The sequence below is a fragment of the Paramisgurnus dabryanus genome, chromosome 12, assembly GCF_030506205.2.
Source record: "Paramisgurnus dabryanus chromosome 12, PD_genome_1.1, whole genome shotgun sequence".
NCBI lineage: Eukaryota > Metazoa > Chordata > Actinopteri > Cypriniformes > Cobitidae > Paramisgurnus > Paramisgurnus dabryanus.
The window spans coordinates 20,310,066-20,330,981 of NC_133348.1; the positions used below are offsets into that span (position 1 = coordinate 20,310,066).

At 37.3% G+C, this 20,916-nt stretch overlaps 1 protein-coding gene across 1 annotated transcript in view; it reads left to right on the plus strand.

Moving 5' to 3' along the window:
* Positions 1 to 7,221: 7,221 nt before the first annotated feature.
* LOC135738916 (polymeric immunoglobulin receptor-like) overlaps positions 7,222 to 20,916 on the plus strand; it is a 30,002-nt gene continuing 16,307 nt past the window's right edge. Inside the window, exons 1-4 of the mRNA XM_065257092.2 lie at positions 7,222 to 7,357; positions 10,864 to 11,172; positions 11,546 to 11,860; positions 12,032 to 12,154. Of these exons, the coding sequence (XP_065113164.1) occupies positions 7,309 to 7,357; positions 10,864 to 11,172; positions 11,546 to 11,860; positions 12,032 to 12,154 (796 nt within the window). The 5' untranslated portion in view covers positions 7,222 to 7,308. The remainder of the gene's footprint in view (positions 7,358 to 10,863; positions 11,173 to 11,545; positions 11,861 to 12,031; positions 12,155 to 20,916) is intronic.

Sequence of the window (20,916 nt, forward strand, 5' to 3'; positions counted from 1 at the left end):
CGCGACGGTAGTGAGTCCCGAAGCACTGGAGTTAGACACCTTGCCACACGAAAGTTTTTGAGTACCAAAATTCAGTTCAGTTCTTTAAACGTTGTCGTAGTCCACCTGGAGGACAAGACGAGTCATTTTTAACCCCCCTTTTTCCCTTCCCCAAAAACCCAGTTTGAAATAATTTAAATAAAGTTTCATTTTTAATTATACTTATTGTGTGTCTGGTCATTGGGGTGGCTTTGGGACCTCCTCGAGGTGGAAACTAGGAAGGGGCGGGACTTGTTACACTTGTGGTCCGCCCCGACCTGTGACATAAGATTGGACCAAAAAGTTTTAAATATGCTTTGTTAACAGTTAAAAGTATACAGTAAATGAATGTTTCTTCTTAACTTACATCTTTTTCACACTTTAGAAGAATAACATTTAACAATATTAGCATTCTTATCAAAATAGTTTTACATGATGAACGGAAATAAAATAAGTAGTTATTAAATATAATTTACTTATATTTAAGTTATTAAAACATATTAAAAGAACATGAAGTGAAATACATCACAAATGTATGACAACACACATGTAGGTTGCTTTGAAGTCATGCATGAAATTTAAACTAGCCATTCTTTTTTTACTTAATTTTGCAATGTTTATCTATTTCAAATTATGTTTTTTGGGCTTTCTTGTGCCTTTATTTAGACAGAAGAGTGGAAAGTAGATAGAAACCCTAAGTATAATTAAATTTTTTTGGCCTCAAAAAGTTAAGCTGCTTACATGGTCTCCTTTAACTTTGAAATGAAGCATTCTGCTTAAGACATGAAAAGTAACTGTAAAAAAGGTTCCTGAACACATGATCTCTTAACAGCAATTTACCAGCAATTTACCAGAAAAGACTGTAGGTTTGGTAGGCATTATGTGAGCAAGCTGTGGCATGGCAGGCATGACATCAGCAGGCTGTGGTATGGCAAGCTTGACATGAGCAGGCTGTCACATAGCAGGCATGACATGAGCAGGCTGTGGCAAGGCAGGCTTGATGTGAGCAGGTTGTGGCATAGCAAGCATGCCGTGAGCAAGCTGTGGCATGGCAGGCTTGACATGAGCCAGCTGTGGCATGGCAGGCATGATGTGAGCAAGCTTTGGCATAGCAGGCATGATGTGAGCAGGTTTTGGCATTGCAGGCATGGTGTGAGCATGTTTTGGCATAGCAGTCATGATGTGAGCAGGCTGTGGCATAGCTGGCATAAGGTGAGCAGGCTGTGACATAGCAAGCATGACGTGAGCAGGCTGTCACATAGCAGGCATGACGTGAGCAGGCTGTGGCATAGCAGGCATGACATGAGCAGGCTCTGGCTTAGTAAGCATGATGTTAACCGACTTTGGTTTAACAGGCATAACAAGAACAGTCTCTGGCTTGATAGACATGGCATAACTAGTCTCTGGCTTGACAGACTTGGCATCAACGTTTATGGCAGCATGTAAAACTGCACCCACAAAATCCACCAACAAACAGTTGGGATGTCCAATGGGACCATTTTTCGCAATGTGTGGTTAAGTTTCTGCCAATACCACGCCCTCATAATAGCAACACACCAAAAATGCCAACACACCAAAAGAACCCACCTCGTTTTTAGGCCAGCACTTCCATGACCGCACAAACGGGCACAAATGCATTTGCTATTTAAACAGTGTGACGCTGGCTGTAAAAATGATAACTGCGCCAGGTCGAAACTAGCAAAAAACACTTGCATCCCGCATTGTGCTGCATTGCACCAGGTGTATGATAGGCCCTGAATTCTTAAATCACGTGAAACCATGATCAAGCTTATGAAATACAATGTGCATAGACAAGTAAAATTCATGTCTTGACTGAGCAGTGTTTACTATGGTTGTAAATAAATTTGAAGAGTTCGTCTAGATTTTTGTGTTTATCTTTTCAGTTAATCTTACACACCCATGCACATCTTTTCTTAGATGCTATATTTATGCCTTATTAAACTGGATGTTTTTCATGCAGCTTAATATATGATATAATCTGTGGTGTTATACAAGGTTTTTACCAGCTGATATATATGTAGTCTTAATTTGGTTGGTCAAAATTGTGGCAAGTAAAAATGCTGAGTGGCTAGTAATTTTGGAAAACCACTAGCCATGGTGGCTGGTGAGCAAAAAAGTTAATGTCAAGCCCTGGTTCTTTGTATATAGCAATGAACAGAAACAATCTGAGAGGCAGAGGAGGAAGTGGTGGATGAAGAGGAGGGGTTTAAGGGAGATGTGGTGAATAAGGAGGAAGAGTATAAGAAACATGGTGGATGAGGATGAAGAGCATAAGAGAGAGGTGGTAAATGAAGAGGAAGAGTATTAGTAAGAGGAGGTGGAAGAGGAGGGAGGGTATGAGGAAGATGTGGTGAATGATGAGGAAGAGTATAAGAAATATGTGGTAGATGAGTATAGATATGGTGGATGTACAACAGGCCAGAGGTAAGGCAACTGGCCTTTAGTTCATTATTTGATGTAGTGTCTAATAAATGCTATGTAGTGTTTTATATTGATTGGCTGTGTATTCATTTGAAAGCATATTTGATTTTGAGAACAGATGAAATGATTTTGAGGTAATTGTTTGATTTGGCTGCTAGAGTCAGAAATTCTGTGATGACACGCTGATGAAGGCTTGCTAGTTGCAACACTTTGATGTGCTATTGCTTGTTTGATTTGAAATGATTAAGCCATGATTCAGTAAATGCCTTTTATATTTTTCAATAAAATCCCTTAGATTGATTTATTTTTCTGAGTTGAGTGATATGTCCCACATCCAAAGAGCACCAATATACAGCTTAAACACCCATTTTTTCCAGTTCTGCGAGCGTTCAGAGAAAGTGGGCAATAGTTTCAAGAAATGTGTTTTAGAATAAATGTAATTGCCAAAGGATGAAATCAAGCCTACATATTTTCTCATCTGAAAATCCATTTCACTGATATATGTCACATTTCAGAAAAAAAACAATGTATCTTGCTTTTTCATGCTGACTTTTAGAATCTTAGATCCTAGGATCCTTTCTTCACAACTTAAAGGTTTACATATTCATATTATGCTGTTTTAGGCTATGTTTACGGGCGCGTTGGTGCGCATTTTTTGTAACTTTCCGCGCGGCTCCGCATCCGAAAATGACCGAACTCGAGGCGATTCTGTCCGAGCAGGCAAGCCTGTGACGTATCTCTTTGATCAATCCAAGCAAAACAATGTATATATTTATCTGACACCTTGTAAGTAAAGTATGGAAACTTTGCAGTTTAAAACACGAATTCTTTTACATGATTCAGAATGTTTGGCCTATATTTGTATTGAATGAACCACTAGACGAGGAATAAAATAGGGAATGTTAATGTACGTCACCGCAGTGTTGCATTATGGGACGTGGGCGCCATGTTTAGAGGCACCGCCAACCGCTATGCCATTTAATTGTGGGTGTGTTAAGCTAAAACTAAGAAAACTTGAAGAAGAACCAAAGAAATTGAGGAGTTTGAAAGAAAAAGAGAAGGGAAAGACAGATATTTAAAGATAAGGTTCAGGAGGTACTGGGATCCGAAGGAGAGGGAATTAGAATTATTAGGAAGGCACTATTTACCTTTTTAAAAAACTCAGGATTGTGGAGTAGGATCTAAAATGAAATGATATACACACTCCAGTACAGTAGGTGGCGGCATGCACCTAAACGTTGTTTGCAGTCCGTCATTAAATAAGAGAAGAAGAAGAAGAAAAAGAGAAGGGACCCTATCGGGAGAAACTAAGTGCTACTGCCAAAAAGCTTTATTTGGACAAATAAACAACAGATCCATATGATTTAGCAGCCCATGACTGGATTACGGATCGAGACGCACTACCTCCGCTCATGACATGTGTCATGTCATGGTTATGAAGGTGTCATGTCAGCCTTATGAACACCCATTCAAGTAAAGTGATGTTTTATAAAAACATCATAAAAACTTTTTCATGTATCGTCAAAATGACCCACAACCTAATCAGTTTTTATGTGAAGAAATCCACGTATTTACAAACTTCTCACGAGACGAGTGTTTGATAAATTATTCGGCAAACTACTTCCTCTCATCGCTGCTTTTTGATGGTTTTGAGAACAATTACTCAAGAGTCGCCCTCTGTCATTTCACAGAATTATACAACAGAGAGCCCGTCAAGCATAAAAGCCTTGTAGGTTTACTGAGGAGCCTGCAGGTTCAGCAGGTTCACACCGTACAGTAGAGCCATGCGAATTGCGAAAGTGTAAACAAGGCTTCAACTGCACAAAGCTAAAAAGAAATCAGCAACTGTGTGCTGATTCCACCACTTGCCGCGTCACGTGTGAAAGGGCCTTTAAAGGAAAACACCACAGTTTTTCAATATTTTACTATGTTCTTACCTCAACTTAGATGAATGAATACATACCTATCTTTTTTCAATACGTGCACTTCATCTTTGCACAGCGTGTCATGATTGTGTTAGCATTTAGCCTAGTCCCATTTATTCCTTAGGATCCAAACAGGGAAGAATTTAGAAGCCACCAAACACTTCCATGTTTTCCCTATTTAAAGACTGTTACATAAGTAGTTACATGAGTAAGTATGGTGACAGAAAATAAAACGTAGTGATTTTTAAGTGGATAAAAAATGAGAACTATATTGTATGGCGGAAGAGCACTTAGTTTGCAGCACTTTAACCTAAGGAGTGTTGATGTTACTGCGCGCTGAGGTCGAAATGCTGCAAACTAAGTGCTCTTCCTCCATGCATTGAAAATAGATAGTTATGTATTCATTTGTCTAAGTTGAGGTAAGAACATAGTAAAATATTGAAAAATAGTGGTTTTCCTTTAAGTCAAAAGTGTAGACCTATTTGTCAGCGTTTCACACTCTCTCAGGGCGCACTCACATTATCCAAACCAAACCATGCGGTGATCCCAGTGCAGATGAACAGAAATGTTTATTAAATAATATAAATATGAGGGTCAGCAGCACGTCTGGGCACAAAGGCCACACTGAGGAAGACGGTGAAATGGCGATGAGAACACACACACTGGGTCAGAGTGAGAACCACACACGTCCGGGCTACAGCCACACTTAAACGGATGGTGGGAGAGAGGAAGGAGGGCACACTGGAAACTGGGTGAAAGCCACACACGTCTAGGCACCAGCCACTCTTCAACAGACGGTGGGAGAGATGTAAGAACACACACTGCAGAGCGAGTGAATTCCACCACTCACCTGGGCACAACGCCACACTCGGCAGGCGAGGAGAGTGATCCTGTGGCGGGCAGAAAGAGAGAGAGCGTTAATGGTGCTGAATGCTGGACGGAGGAAAGCTGGACAGCTCCTGAGGCGAAGGACCGCCCTGCTGGACAGCGGCAAAGCCGCGGCCAGAATCCTCTGCACGTAGATGGAGAGATGGCAGTCTTTAATGCGTAGAATAGAGCAGAGGACAGCAGATGAAATAAGCAGCGGTAATCCAATTCTTCCGGGTAGCAGAGAGCACAGATAAACAGAGAAAAAATGACTAGAAACAGACTAGTATAAATTGCAACACATGACAGGACAGGACAAGACAAGACAAGACAAGACAAGACAAGAATCTAGCCGCGCTAGAAACCGGCGAGTACATACAAAGACGAACTTGCAATGAGACACAAAACACGCAGGGATTAAATACCAAACCGATTGGCAAAATGAGCAAAAATGAGGGGCAGCTGTGAAGTGACGCACGTGAAGGAAATCACAGTGATGACACCCATGTGAGAGGTGCGCATGTGTGAAGCTGTCAAAACAAAACACAACACAGGGAAATAAAAACACAGCAGCCGGTAAGACCGAAATCATGACACTTAGCTTAGCAGAGCTGTTAAAGCTTCGCTGGCGACTGAGGATTCCTATGGGCGGAAGATAGTTAGAAACTGATATTTTGACGTCATTCAACCAGGAAGTAGAGGATTGAAATCCAAACCAGCCATTTGCTGTAGGCTTTGAAAGGGGTTTTTGTTAAAGAAAATATATCACCCGGCAGTGAACTTTGAGCTTTTTCAGTTTGCAGGTTTTATTTATCATCTAACAGCAACATTACTCACTAACTAATGTTTGAAAAATTTGATTTTAGTAGTTAAAAAAGGCAATAACACAAAACAATACAAAGCTTAAGTATAAGTAAGAAACATTTATGGAATTATTAAATTATATGAGCATATAATGAGATGAGTGCCATGTTACTTTTATCTTTTACACATTTTTTGTCTTCTTTCTAGCTTCCCTGATGTACCTGATGTCTGAGTAAATGTAATTCGTTACTTTCCACTTCTGACAGTAATGCAGGGAGGTAACAGTGATCTCATCTCTGTGGTTTTTATTCTTAAGAAATGTTAGGTTCTCATTATAAATGTAATAGTTTTGTATTGCATCTTGTGTTTGGGTCATGTCTTTTATTTTGAATCATGAAGTATTTTGTAACTAATGTTGTGTCATTTCCTCCTGTCTTGTTTTCATGGGTATTGTAGTCCGCCCTAGTGTTTCCAGAATGTGTCAAAAACATCTTATCTAAAAACAATTATGCCACTTTTTAAGGCCAACATCATGTACGTTTGAATGCAAAAAACTTTTATCTAGTGTACTTAAAAAAAAAACAAAAACAAAGGTGCAGAAAGATCAGTGTGGATATATTAACTAAAGCTCTTCTTGAAATGTTTATTCAATGCTTTTATTTGCTACAATAATGTATTTTCTTACACTTAACTGCATTTTGGGCTTTTATGTGCTCTTTAAATATTGATGTTTGTGATTAACTGTGATTAATGCGATCGATTTATTATGATCTTTTGTGAAGTCTACTATTCTTGTTTTGTTGATGGCTTTATTTAAAAAGTCACTAATCTGACCTGTTCTCACCATATAATGAAATAAAGGATTACATTCATTTTTTTTTTTTTTTTTATGTAAAACAACCATTGAATTCATCATTACACACAAGTTAAAAGGCCCAGAAATCACAGATCATATTTATATTTCACATTCATTAATGCGAGAATTGAAGAATTTGACAATGCAAATAAAGGAAATCATGAACGATTGAATACTTTTATTTTGTGCCACCCACGCAGCTCAAAATAATCTTGTTACTGTGGTTCAACAGTGAGCTATTTGACAATGACATAAAGGGAAATAAACTGTGTAAGGAAATTAAAAGAGGAAGTTGGGTTTTTGAAGACAAACAGCTTCTGGAAACACAGATTAAGATCACCGATACCCTCTCTTCATTACTCTCAGAGTTTAAACTGAGTGAGGATTAATAAAACAATGAGGGACTGTTTCTATATTTCTCTTCTTATGCTTCACATCAGTGCAGGTGAGCTGAAAACTACACCAAACCTTTAAAAAAAAAAAAATTAAAGTCAGATTAATGTTACATTACTCATTTTTAAGATGTAATTTAAGTTTTCAAAATGATGTCTTACAATTCACATCAAGATTTGCAAACAAAACAGATCATGTTTTAACAATAAATATATAAAATATAGCTGGAAGCAGCGATTACCGGGATTCAAGCGATTTGGGACATTAAGACCTTTAAGGGCACACCTGTGTAGATTTGCTGCATTGTACAAAATAAATGATGAAAAATAAGCTACCAGACACACGTGTTCAAAGTTATCAGTAAAAAAGTGCTATCATTCAGTGAAATGTCTCCCTCTCTTCTCACGGAACATTGACAAATAGAACACTGAAGGAAATGTTTGTGGTGCTTGCATTGGCAAAACTCGGCTCACAAAATGTTAAAATAGTGTTAATGAGTCAAAAGAGCTGAACCCCATGTCTCTACGATGTTCTGATACAGAGATAAAGCTCTTGCTAAATGGTTGCTAGGGTATTCTCATTGGTTGCTAGGGAGTGACTTGCAATCCACCAATGATTATACTCAAAGTTATGAAAGGAATAATCCATGATGACTCATGATTTTAAATGTAAGGTTACAGTATTTTTAAGTGAAAATAACAAATTACCACTAGGTGGCGCTATGACAAACTCGTGCATGGAATTTCAGGTCATGACTGTGTTACATCTAGCTAGTATCATGGCTATACACTTTAGTTTAGTGAAAAAACAGTTGTATGACCATTGGGCTTGCTCAAAGTCAAAGGTTTTGTTCAGTTATGAGGCCAACTAGTGGTGCAGGCATACAATTTTTTTTGTATTACCTCAGACTGTGCTCAGACATCAGCGTATCAAATCTGGTGAAAAAATGTCATTTCATTGCGGGGTTATAACCATTTATGTGAAAAAAACAACATTTTGAGGTAATTTTTCGTTTTTTGCAATTTTCGGCCATTTTGATGGAAATTTTAACATAACGCCAATTAGAGTTTTTTGTTCAGAAGGTAATGCAATGTTCTTCCTATGGTCGTTTCGAGTCGATCGGAATAATCCTCGCGGAGTTATTCGCGCGTGTTTTTTAAGCGCTATTTTCCTGTACAGAACCAACCGTAAGGCGAAACCTGGCATGTTTGGTATCGTTGGACTCGACAACAATTCAGGACTCCAAAGAAAAAAGTCGCATGAAAATATGTCATACTCAGCCTAAGTTATGAGCCTAAGTTAACGAAGCATGCCACCTCAGACCATGACTCTCATCACAAGTACCTAGTGTCGTGTTGAAACTTCATTCCTGTCCGCAGTTATAGCCAATAAATCCCTAGTGGCTGCACACACTTCAGACGTTTGGGCATGGCATGTCGACCGTGAGTCGAAAGTTCAACTTTTTTTCAATAATTATTGATATTCGAACTCCAAGGAACTTGCACCAAAACGATTCCGATCGAGCGAAAAACCTAGGACTAGTTCGTTTTAATTTTTTTCGACAAAATCGAAAATATTTTTAATGACGGAAATAAAATTGGAGATATACATTTTGTTCGTCTTGACGCAAGGAATCCAGGTATATACGACACTTGAGATTTGGACAAGAAATGTGGAAATTATGAGCATCAACGCGTTTGCCATCGCTGTAGCGCCCCCCATAGGCCGATTGGGATGACACTCTGTCAACTTCGCGCATGAATGAGACCTACCATTTGGCCAAGTCTCAAGTCTCTAGGCCCAGGGCCGGCGCTAGCTATAGGCAGAGTAGGCAAATGCCTAGGGCCTCAAGCTTGGAAGGGGGGCCTTCATAACTGCTAAGTCCATGTGCGCTGGTCCGACAATCACTACTGACAGCATTAAATAAAGTTTTAAGGTGAGTTCAACTTTATATGGCGCCGCCACTGCAAGAAATAAGTTTGTATTTAAAAAAGTTTGTATTTAAAGTCAAACATCAAACAAAACTGGCGTTACCTAAAGTAAACTGTCTGTATATCTTGTAAGTCCTCTACACTTTATTTTAGTTTTCAAATCATGAAAGTAGTTTGTCTGTTTAACTTCCAGTGGCAGCTGATTTGTATGGATATTTAAGGTAGTTTATAAAAAGGTATTGCAATAGTCTGATAGATAACTTTATACTGTATATTGGTTAAGAAAGAGGGAAATTCTTCTTTATACCAAGTTAAAATAAAAAACAATAAAAGTTTTCTAGGAGGTGTTCACCTGTAATTGTTTTTACAGTTAGGGTTTTTACAATGTACTGTTGTCTTTTTAATTTTACTCTTTGGAGAAAGCAAAACTGTTATCCCAAAAAGGTGGTGTTTTTAATAAATGTGACTGCCTTAAAATTTTTAACACATGTGGTTTTGCATAATTTCTAATTACATTTTAGCATAAAGTTAATCAATTTGTTGATAAAACTTAATAAAAAGTAAAAGTAATGGGGAAAAACATGTTTATTAGTAGTGCTCATCTGATTTATTACGCAGTAGAAAACCACGTTCTCACATTATTCTGAAAATTAGAGGGGTGTGAGGGGCCTCCAACATAAATTTTGCCTAGGGCCTCCAAATATCTAGAACCGGCCCTGTCTAGGCCTTACCGCTTGGTCTGCACGATCCGTTTTATGGCAGAAGAAAAATAATAATAATAATAATAATCCATACAAATACAATAGGGTTTCAGCCCTTCGGGCTTGAACCCCTAAATATGTGGTGTTCTAGGTGTTCTTGAGTAAACTATATAGTTTATAGTACATTTATAAGACAAGCACAATAAGATACACAATAAAACACAGCCTGTACTGTAAAAAAATGAAAACAATAGTTCATCTGACTTAAGCCATTTTAAATAAGTTTACAAGATGTTTGTTCAACTTCCTGATAAGACATTCACATGTCTTGATGTTGATATGTTGTGTTTTCATTTGGTTGAGCACAATGTTGTTTACAGTTTTTCTCGATTGCTAAAACACTATAACCAGGCTTTTGAACTAAAATTTCAAAACCATAACGCCATTTTTAAGAAGCACAATCATGCTGAACTATAAACGCTACCCCCCTGCTTTAACACATGAGTCTGAGATTTGGTGAACTGTACTTCAGTTCTACACTGTTCAACCGTTATAAAGCTATATATATCTAAAATAACAGAAAATGTGTTCGTCTTAAAGATCTCGGATGGTTTAAGGGTGAGTAAACCATGAGGTAATTTTCATTTTTGGGTAAACTATCCCTTTACTGTAAGTCACAATGATGTGCTGGACTAACTCTGTAACTGTTATTGAACTAGTTCAAGTTAATTCAACCTACATTTACTGTAAGTCTGTATATCTGAGATATTTTAGATTTACTTAACAAATATTCTTCATGTTTAATTAATTTTAAGTAAGGTAATCATTTTACAATCTGAACAGATTTCAGATCTCAGCAATTTTATTTGTTATGATTGTATGTTTCAATCTAAAACTGAAAGCTGATTTAACTCTCTTTTTTACAGGCTGTAATCTTTCAAATGATCAGAAGACAATAGAAATAACAGGATACACAGGTGGTTCAGTCCTGTTGCCCTGCTCCTGTGATGACCCAAAGTCTACAGTTAAAACATTTACATGGGAGATTGTACACAAATGGATGAATGTATTTGAACATAAGAAATACACAGGCAGACTTGAGCTATTTAATCAAACATCTCCAGCAAATCTGTCCCTTCTTATTTCTGACCTCAGAGAGGAAGATAAAGGAATCTATAGTTGTAAACCACATAGATCATCACACAGTTTTACAGAGGTTTCCTTAACAGTTAAAGGTAAATGAATGATTCTTCTTAAACTCTCACAAAACAGATCAAAATATTTAGAAATTTAGAAAAATGCAAATGGGAATTCCTTTTTGTCCAAGTCTCACGAAATTCAGCTCAAATCTTTTGGCTATTTACGGAAAAGTTATTTTTACGTTTGTTTGTTTATAAACCATTTTCCTGTAATAGCTTGTACTTTTATTTATAGCTTGTAATCTTATGATGGAATCCCACCTAGAAATCTGTTGACCTTTAAATATTCACTGTTTTTTTTGCAACTGTTGTTAAAGGTTTTCATATTAATCTGTTTTCATGTGGTTTAAATTTAAATATAAACAATTTTTATTATTTATATAAACAATTTTTATTTATTTTTTCTCAGGATGTGAATTGAATCACTCTCTGCATGAACTGACAGTTGATGTAACTGGATATTTAGGAGAGTCTGTAGTTCTGCCCTGCTTCTGTACTGAACCACTGGCTAAACCTGACCAGATAACATGGAAGTTAGTAAAAAATTATGAAGAAATTTACCCATCTGAACACAATGAGAGGTACAAGAACAGATGTAAACTTTTAAATCAAACCAATCCAGGAAATCTCTCTCTACATCTCTCATCACTGACCAAAGAAGACCAAGGATACTATGAGTGTTCTGTGTCTAACAGGTTTATCTTCATCAGACTAGATGTTAAAGGTAGATTTTATCTTCTGTGTGTTGTTACTGTAACATCATTATTATTTGTTTTGTTTGAGAAATTCAAACTGTTAAAAAACTAAGGTAAAGTTGAATGACAGATGCTCTGTTGTGTTACAGTGTGGTATATATTCACTAACAATTTTATTTGTATGATTTTACTCTGAACAGAGAAACCACAGGTCCATACAATCTATTCATCAACACATCAACCTTCACAACAAACACACAAGCTTATAACAACTCAACAACCAGAAGACAGAATAACACATCAACCACAAGACATACATCTGTGTAAGTCATTGATATTTAGCTTTAGAAAAATGATAAATCATTTCTCAATCATCTGTCAAGTGTTTATACTTCAGTAGTTGACAAACGCTTTTTAGTGCTATATAGCACCAAAAGTGGTTCTTTGCTCGTAATCATAGAAGAACCGTTTTTAGTGCCATATAGCACCGGTGAAGCACCAGTGAAGAACCCTTGTAGAACCAAATAGGTGCCATATAGCACCACATATGGTTCTACATAGCACTATATGGTTCTAAACAGGTGCTTCACTGGTGCTTCACCGGTGCTATATGGCACTAAAAACGGTTCTTCTATGATTACGAGCAAAGAACCACTTTTGGTGCTATATAGCACCGTTTGTTTTTTAGAGTATACGCAATCTAAAAGCATTGTATTATACATGCAGCTTTTATATCAATTGTTAAACTATTGAATATTTGTAAATTGGCCCCATACACAGACCCGTATAAATTAACTAGGCAAGGTGATTAAATATATAACTGAAAAAGCATTAATTCACTTTTACAACACTTGAATTGTATAATCATAACACTTTCCCACATACCTAGATTAACATACAGTGGATTCAATAAATATTCAGACCCCTTCACTTTTTCAATTTTGTTATGTTACTTCCTGATACTTTTTTTTAAAATTTAAAGATGCTGTAGAATGTAAAACTGTATTTACCTAGTCATAGATGAAAAATAAGAGTTCTGTACATGGTAATGTCATATGGTGAGCCTCAAACACTAGTGTTTCCTCCCTCTTATGTAAACCTTGTGGATGCAAAAGACTGTAAAAGAGGCCAATCTCAGCATAACACCAGCTGTGATGTTAGATTCAGCATGTACACCCCCAAAATTAAAATAATTACAATGTTGTTACAATGCTAAAACAAAGTTGTGACTACTGATATTATTGTGCAAAGTTAATGCTATATGCTAATGCTAGTTTGTTTCTGGCTGAAGTTCTATTATTGGCATTACAGTTACGTTTTGCAGCTCCATACTGAAAAACACAAACTTACCACTTACAAACATCCATTAACAATCTCTGAATAATTGATCATCATCAATTATGGGTTCAAGAATAACAAAATACTGGCAATTTAAAACTAGAAAGTCGTCACTTCATTTTTTCCCATTGTTTTCCATTTTGCGGGTGGTAAAACTACTGTGCGCGTCGTTCAAATTCATTGAAATTTCGTTGGGCAGTGTCCCAAACCAAAAAGGGCACTAAGGGGGGTGGTGCTATTAGCAGAGCTGCCAACTTCTGAGTTCAGCTTGGAGTGAGATTTTTTTTTAATTGGGGGGGGGGGGTGTGGTAATAATTTTTTTTATAGAAGTCCTAACCATTTGCCAATTGATAATAGTGTGGATTTTAGCTATTTCTGTGTTAAATAGTTGGAAAAGACTGCGTTAAAATGGTTCACAATACAAATCGAATCATATTTTAGAAATTAAATTGAAATGTAAGCTTTAACTGAGGTTAAATGCCTGAGATTAGGGTCTTTACTATTATTTTATACACTTCTATTATGCTTTCCTTCTGATAAAGGTGCCAAAAAAGTTATTAAAATCTAATGAATACTGGTCTCTGTAAAATGTATAACTGCAGATAACAGCAGCTTTGATTCAGTTTATCCACTGAGAAAGAGAAGCATAAAGTGATGATTTGTGATTGGTGATAGAGGGACTGTCACAATCAAATAAACCAAATGAGTAGTTTATATTAAACTAAAGCAACAGATAATGTGCATGTCAAGACCATATCATGATATTTCGTATATATTATTGTTTATAGATGTCAAATATCAATTGACTTTTTCTCTTTTATTAAAAACTGTCACAGCAAACATCACGCAGGCTTGTACTGCTTGCAAACATGCACACCCGAGTGATGGTTGATTAAAATTGCTGTTTTCTGAGGGTATCTGCGTGATTGGAATCCGGGCAAGTCTCTGCTTTTCATCCAGACCTTGACGCTTTGTGTGTTCGACTGGTTCGACTCTTTGCAGCAAAGTACCAGCAACATGAGAAGTGGTGGCACGCAAAAGACAGTGAAGGTACGCTAAAATATAAAAGTGTCAGTAGCCTACTGCGGGCACTGGTTTAGCTACTTACATCGTGCGTTGCTCTTTCACCACTATGGGAAGCCGATCTCCTCAAAAGAAGGACGAAACTGCGCCACTCGATTGACCCGCGCTGCGCGGACCAATTATATGCGCGCATTGCGCGGCCCAATGGACAGAGCCGCGCGACTATCTGGATAGCGCAGAGATGAGTTGTTTACTTGCGCCACCCGATGGATAGCGCAGCGCTGACCAGTTTCAACAGTGCAGCGCGACCCACCGGGAAGCGCAGCGCGACTCAGATGGAATAGACTCGATTTACCCACAATTCTCTGCTAGTGGGACAAAACTAGAATTATTAAATATTAAAGATAAAAAAAAGTATAATTATTCGACTGTTTATTTATTGGCAGGCAACTTGTGCGAATTCCACTCCCTCTCTCAAAGAAGCAACTTAAACCATTTTGCAAGATGTAAACAACGCTGGTCCAGAAACACTTCCTGTCTCAGTTTGTAACTGTTTTCTTTATTTCACATATATCTTAAAGATGTTTGTTTAACTTTTTGATTCAGTTATTTTGGTTGTTGTATTTTATCCCAACGTATTAAAAAACTGAAACACGAAGAGCTTCGACCAATTGTTTACGACTTGCAAAATGGTCTATAGTGCTTGTTTATTGGGAACAGTTGAGATATTAACAAATACAGCTTATGTCACTTTATCAGTGCGGGACTAACAAACCAAAGTAACTTGCAAACCCACATTTCCTGATATGTCAAGAAATGCAGCTGGCACTACCAGAAAAATATATGCAAAACAATTGCATAATGCTATAATGTCATTATTAAATCATTAAAAATTATTACAAAAATTAAATAATTAAATAAATGTAACTGCAATGCATAAAGTATACAAATGACGAAGCAAAGCAGCATTAGAAGTGTGTTTAAACGGACTCAGAACACCATATAAGATATTATAAATATAAAACGAGCACTACATGTAGATTAAAAAATCGTTGATCATTGCCATTCATATTGTTATCATTTTTATTAATGTCAAATAACAGAATAGTAGAATTCGTGCATATCTTTAACACAAAATAAAAAAAATAATAATAAACAGAGATAATTTACGTCAGACGTGTGGTCACCTCTATTAAATTAACTACCAAGAGGAAGAAATTGTTATTTATGGTTACCCGATTATACCAATCAAGCTGATAAGTGTTTAGATGCTGTTTTAACTTATGCATTAGTAAATTAAGTTGTCTTGTGGCAAAATAAACAAAATGGTTATTTAAACTGGAAATAAATTGTATACTAGCAGAGAATTGTGGGTAAATCGAGTCTATTCCATCAGAGTCGCGCTGCGCTTCCCAGTGGGTCGCGCTGCTCTGATGAAACTGGTCAGCGCTGCGCTATCCATCGGGTGGCGCAAGTAAACAACTCATCTCTGCGCTATCCAGACAGTCGCGCGGCTCTGTCCATTGGGCCGCGCGTATAATTGGTCCGCGCAGCGCGGATCAATCGAGTGGCGCCGTTTCGTCCTTCTTTTGAGTAAGTCGATTGGCTTCCCATACACCAGCCCGCAGCCGCGCACTCGCTCTAGTTTGTAGCTGGCGCTCCGGCATCTGTAAACAATAACTCCACCTTCTTTGATTTGATTGGCCTTCGCATCATTTTGACTTTGACGAGCGCTTTATGCTGATTGAGGCACGCCAGATAGAGATAGGCGTTTTACAGTATTTACAGTTAGGTATATTAGGCAATTATTTAATGTCTTTTATTAAACTCAATGTGAATCTCAATGGTGGGCACGAGCCTGCGTGAGAAAATGGATGTGTGGCGTGAGAGCGTGAGAATGGGGTCAATTGCATGAGTCTCATGGTGAATGCGTGAGAGTTGGCAGCTATGCCTATATTAGCCGGGACGTCCTGTAATTTGGGGTTAATTGACTGACTGTAATTAAAATGCCCATGCAGTACTTTGATGTCATCCACTTGTTGGTTCTTGCGGCACCACATGAAGTCAAACAAGCAAGAACAGCAGCAGTGCTGATTACGACACTTTAGAATGCAAAATCAACAAAAACAATCGATATACTTTAATTACAATGCGATTTCATGATTTATTTTTATAGTGGGTTATATAGCTGTTCTAAAGGATCACTGATCCAGACAGACTTCCCTAAAACGCCTCAATCTGAAATGTCCCAAGGCATTTTCAACTTATATGAGATTCTGGCACTTCTGATTCACAGCTCGTAAGTGTGTTTGAATTATTTGTATTTGATGTTGAGCTTACAGATTCTGTTATTTTCATTTTGTCACACGTAAGATTAACATGATGTTTTCCAACCCTTAGTTCAGGAGTCACAAGTGTTGTTATACAGATAGTAAAGGTAATGGTTCAATTAAACCAGTAGGTTTATTAATAGACAATTAATAGACCTACTGTTGCCAAGGCATGTGAGTTATAAAATATTTAATTAGGAGATTAGCTATCATATTGACAAATGGCTTAAAACAATAGACTGTATATTCACACAAAACCATACCTGAACTACTGCGGCAGACCACCTTTTGTCTCGTATCAGAGTTACAAAGATGGCAACTCTACTTGTATTATAGCAACCAAACATAAGGCGCCCTCAAGCGGTCATTTTTAGAATCCGTGAATTTTTTCACGCGGTTCGTCCACACGAAACCGCAGTATCAGGGCACTGAAACCGAGCATATTTGAAAACCCCGGCCTGGGTGAGCTTTTAAGAAACCCCGGTTACAGTGGTGTCGTGTAGAGAGTAAAACCGGGGGTTTTGCCTTGCGACGTCAGAGTGTGCGCCCTTATCCACTGTGTTTGACGTCAAGATTGGAAGCCCCATATATCTAATATTAAGAATAAGATTTCAAAGTCTGTTGCAATATTATATAAAGTTAAAGATTTCTTAAATGAAAAATCATTATATACACTGTATTGTTCCCTAGTGCTTCCATACATTAATTATTGTGTGGAAGTATGGGGAAATACTTACAAAACAAATATCAATCCAATATTTCAACTGCAAAAGAGAGCAATACGAATCGTGAAAAAAACCAACTATAGGGAGCCAACAAACTCCTTATTTATTGAATTAAAGGCTCTAAAGCTCAAAGAATTAGTAGAACTAAAAACATTACAAATCATGTATAAAGCAAAAAAACAACAATTGCCAGAAAGTATCCAAGGGTTGTTTACAGTAAGAGAATGTCAACATGACTTAAGAGGAGATTGTGTATTTAAAAAGAAACAAGTGAGGACCAACGCAAAATACCATTGCCTGTCGGTAAAAGGTGTAAATCTATGGAACAACTGTGATGATGAATTAAAAAAATGTGGGACACTTAGTAAATTAAAGAAATTATTTAAAAATAATGCACTGAAACTATATGAAACTAGTTAAAGAGTGATAATTGAACAAGTTGCTTTGTTGAATTTTGGATTATGAAACTGTATGCATATGCAAAATTAATGTTTATAATTTTATCAGTATTTGATTGATAACATGGTATAGGGTAATACATTTTTTTTATTTTTTATTATTTTATTTTTATGTTGTTAAAATATGATGTTTAAAAAGGGTAGGCATTATAAGCAAGGGCTTCAGCCTACACCTGTTTCAGACTGAAGCATATATTTGGTTGCTTGTTAGCTCAACTGTGTTGACTGTCAGTCTGAAATAAAATAAATCATTCATCAAATCATTCATTCATCAAGATTGTGCGCAGCTGACTGCTTTGTTGATGATTCTGTGCAATGGCTGACGTATCTTGCTAATAATAACTGTGCTAACAGGGCTTCTAACATGTATACAGATAGATGCTCAGTTATCTCACTATATTGCGGAACACGATTTGGTTTATATCCCCGCCTGCTGGTGTGGCATGCTCTTGACAGCGCTTGATAGCGTGCTTTTGCTTTATCGTGTGGATGGATATTTAATTTAAACCGAGCATGTGTGGACGGGATTTATTTTTAGGGAAAACTCCGGTTATAAATATACCTGTGTCCGTGTGGACTAGACACAAGATAAATTAATTACCAGTTGTATTGTTGTTCACTCACTACATATATACTTTTGCCCGATTGCCAAGAAAATCGGTATGTAGCATCTACATACCCTCAAGGCAAAAAGTTATGGAATTCTTGTCGATTTGTCAATCCGTTTCTGTAAACCACGTCAACAAATTTTACGTAGAGCGCTAAAAAATGGATTTGAGGCTGTATCAAGTTAGGAACTGAGGGGGCATGACCAGTTTTGTTGCAGCGCCACCTAGTGGAAAGTCGAATGTTTACACGCTTATAACTTTGGCTGTGATTGACGTATTTTGACGGGACTTATTTCCTTGGAGTCCTGAGTAGTCGCCGAGTCCAACCATACCAAACATGCCACAATTCGCCTTACAGTTAGCCATGCACAGCAAAATAGCACTTAAAAAACATGCGCGAATATCTCCGCGAGCGTTATTCTGATCGACTCGAAACACCATAGGAAGAACATTACATTACCTTCTGAACAAAAACTCTATTGGCGTTGTATTAAAATGTCCATCAGAATTGGCCGAAAATTGCAAAAAACAAGAAATTACTTTGAAATTTTGTGTTTTTTACACACAAATGGTTATAACTTTGCAACGAAACGGGAGAAACGGGAGATTTGATACGCTGATGTATGATCAGAGTCTGAGGCCACACAAAAAAATTGTATACTTGCACCACTAGTTGGCCTCATAATTGAACAAAACCTTTGATATCAAGCAATCTCTATGGTCATACAACTGTTTCTTCACTAAACTAAAGTGTATAGTCATAAAATTAGCTAGATGTAACTCAGTCATGACCTGAGGTTGCATGAACGATTTTCTCATAGTGCCACCTAGTGAATGGCTATTTTTGCTAAAAACCACTGCAAAGTTTCATTCAAAATTATGAGACATCATAGATTGTTCCTTTCATTGCTTGAAGTATAATCTTTGGTGGATACTAATTCATTCCCTGGTAACCAATGAGAATATCCTAACAACCGTTTTGCGAGAACTTTTTCTCTGCATCAGAACATCGTAGACGCATGAGGATGGGCTCTTTTGATTCAACCGTTTTTGCAAAGGCTTTTCTATGCATCAGAAAACTGTACAGACATGAGGGTTGGCTCTTTTGACTCATAAACGCCACTGTAACATTTTGTGACCTGTGCTTTGACACACAGTTTGTAAAGGCTAATCTTTAACAAATTTGTTTTAGCCCCTTAAAATGATTGGAGTATCTTAAAATGTGCATGTTCTTTCCATAAAGCACGCTTAGAGATGCAGTCGTAACATGAATTAAAGTTATTTATTCGCTTACAATCTCCGGTTTACTTTTCCATCAAAAATACAAAATAAAATATCTGAAAAAACAAACTTAAGGTGGTGTAAGCATGCCATTCAAGAATTTTTACTCTACACCCTCTAACCTGCGTCTCACAAACAATATCAACTGGCCTGGCCATTAACACTTGCACTTACGCGCTTAGTGACGCGTCAAAGAGGAGGAGCAAGTTAATTCACAGGTTAGTCCAGACAATAAACAAACACAAGATAACTCTATACATTTAAATCATAATATTTTTTGAATAAATTAAAACATTTTTAAATTTGTAATAGGGAATGTTAATGTACATCACCGCAGTGTTGCATTATGGGACGTGGGCGCCATTGTTTAGAGGCACCGCCGACCGCTATGCCATTTAATTGTGGGTGTGTTAAGCTAAAACTAGGTAAACTTGAAGAAGAACCGACAAAATTGAGGAGTTTGAAAGAAAAAGAGAAGGGACCCTATCGGGAGAAACTACAACCCCAAAACAGAAAAAGTTGGGACACTGTAGAAATTGTGAGTAAAAAAGGAATGGAATAATTTACAAATCTCATAAACTTATATTTTATTAATAGTAGAATATAGATAGCATATCAAATGTTGAAAGTAAGATATTTTGAAATGTCATGCCAAATATTGGCTCATTTTGGATTTCATGAGAGCTACACATTCCAAAAAAAGTTGGGACAGGTAGCAATAAGAGGCCAGAAAATTTAAATGTACATTTAAGGAACAGTTGAAAGACCAATTTGCAACTTATTAGGTCAATTGGCAACATGATTGAGTATAAAAAGAGCTTTTCAGAGTGGCAGTGTCTCTCAGAGGTCAAGATGGGCAGAGAATCACCAATTCCCCCAATGCTGCAGCGAAAAATAGTTTTCTGAGTTTCTCAGAGAAAAATTGCAAAGAGATTGAAGTTATCATCATCTACAGTGCATAATACCATTCAAAGATTCAGAGAATCTGGAACAATCTCTGTGCGTAAGGGTCAAGACCGGAAAACCATACCGGATGCCGGTGATCTTCGGGCCCTAAGACAGCGCTGCATCACATACAGGAATGCTACTGTAATGGAAATCATAACATGGGCTCAGGAATACTTCCAGAAAACATTGTCAGTGAACACAATCCACCGTGCCATTCACCGTTGCCAACTAAAACTCTATAGGTCAAAAAAGAAGCCATATCTAAACATGATCCAGAAGCACAGGCGTTTTCCCTGGGCAAGGCTCATTTAAAATGGACTTTGGCAAAGTGGAAAACTGTTCTGTGGTCCAACGAATCAAAATTTGAAGTTCTT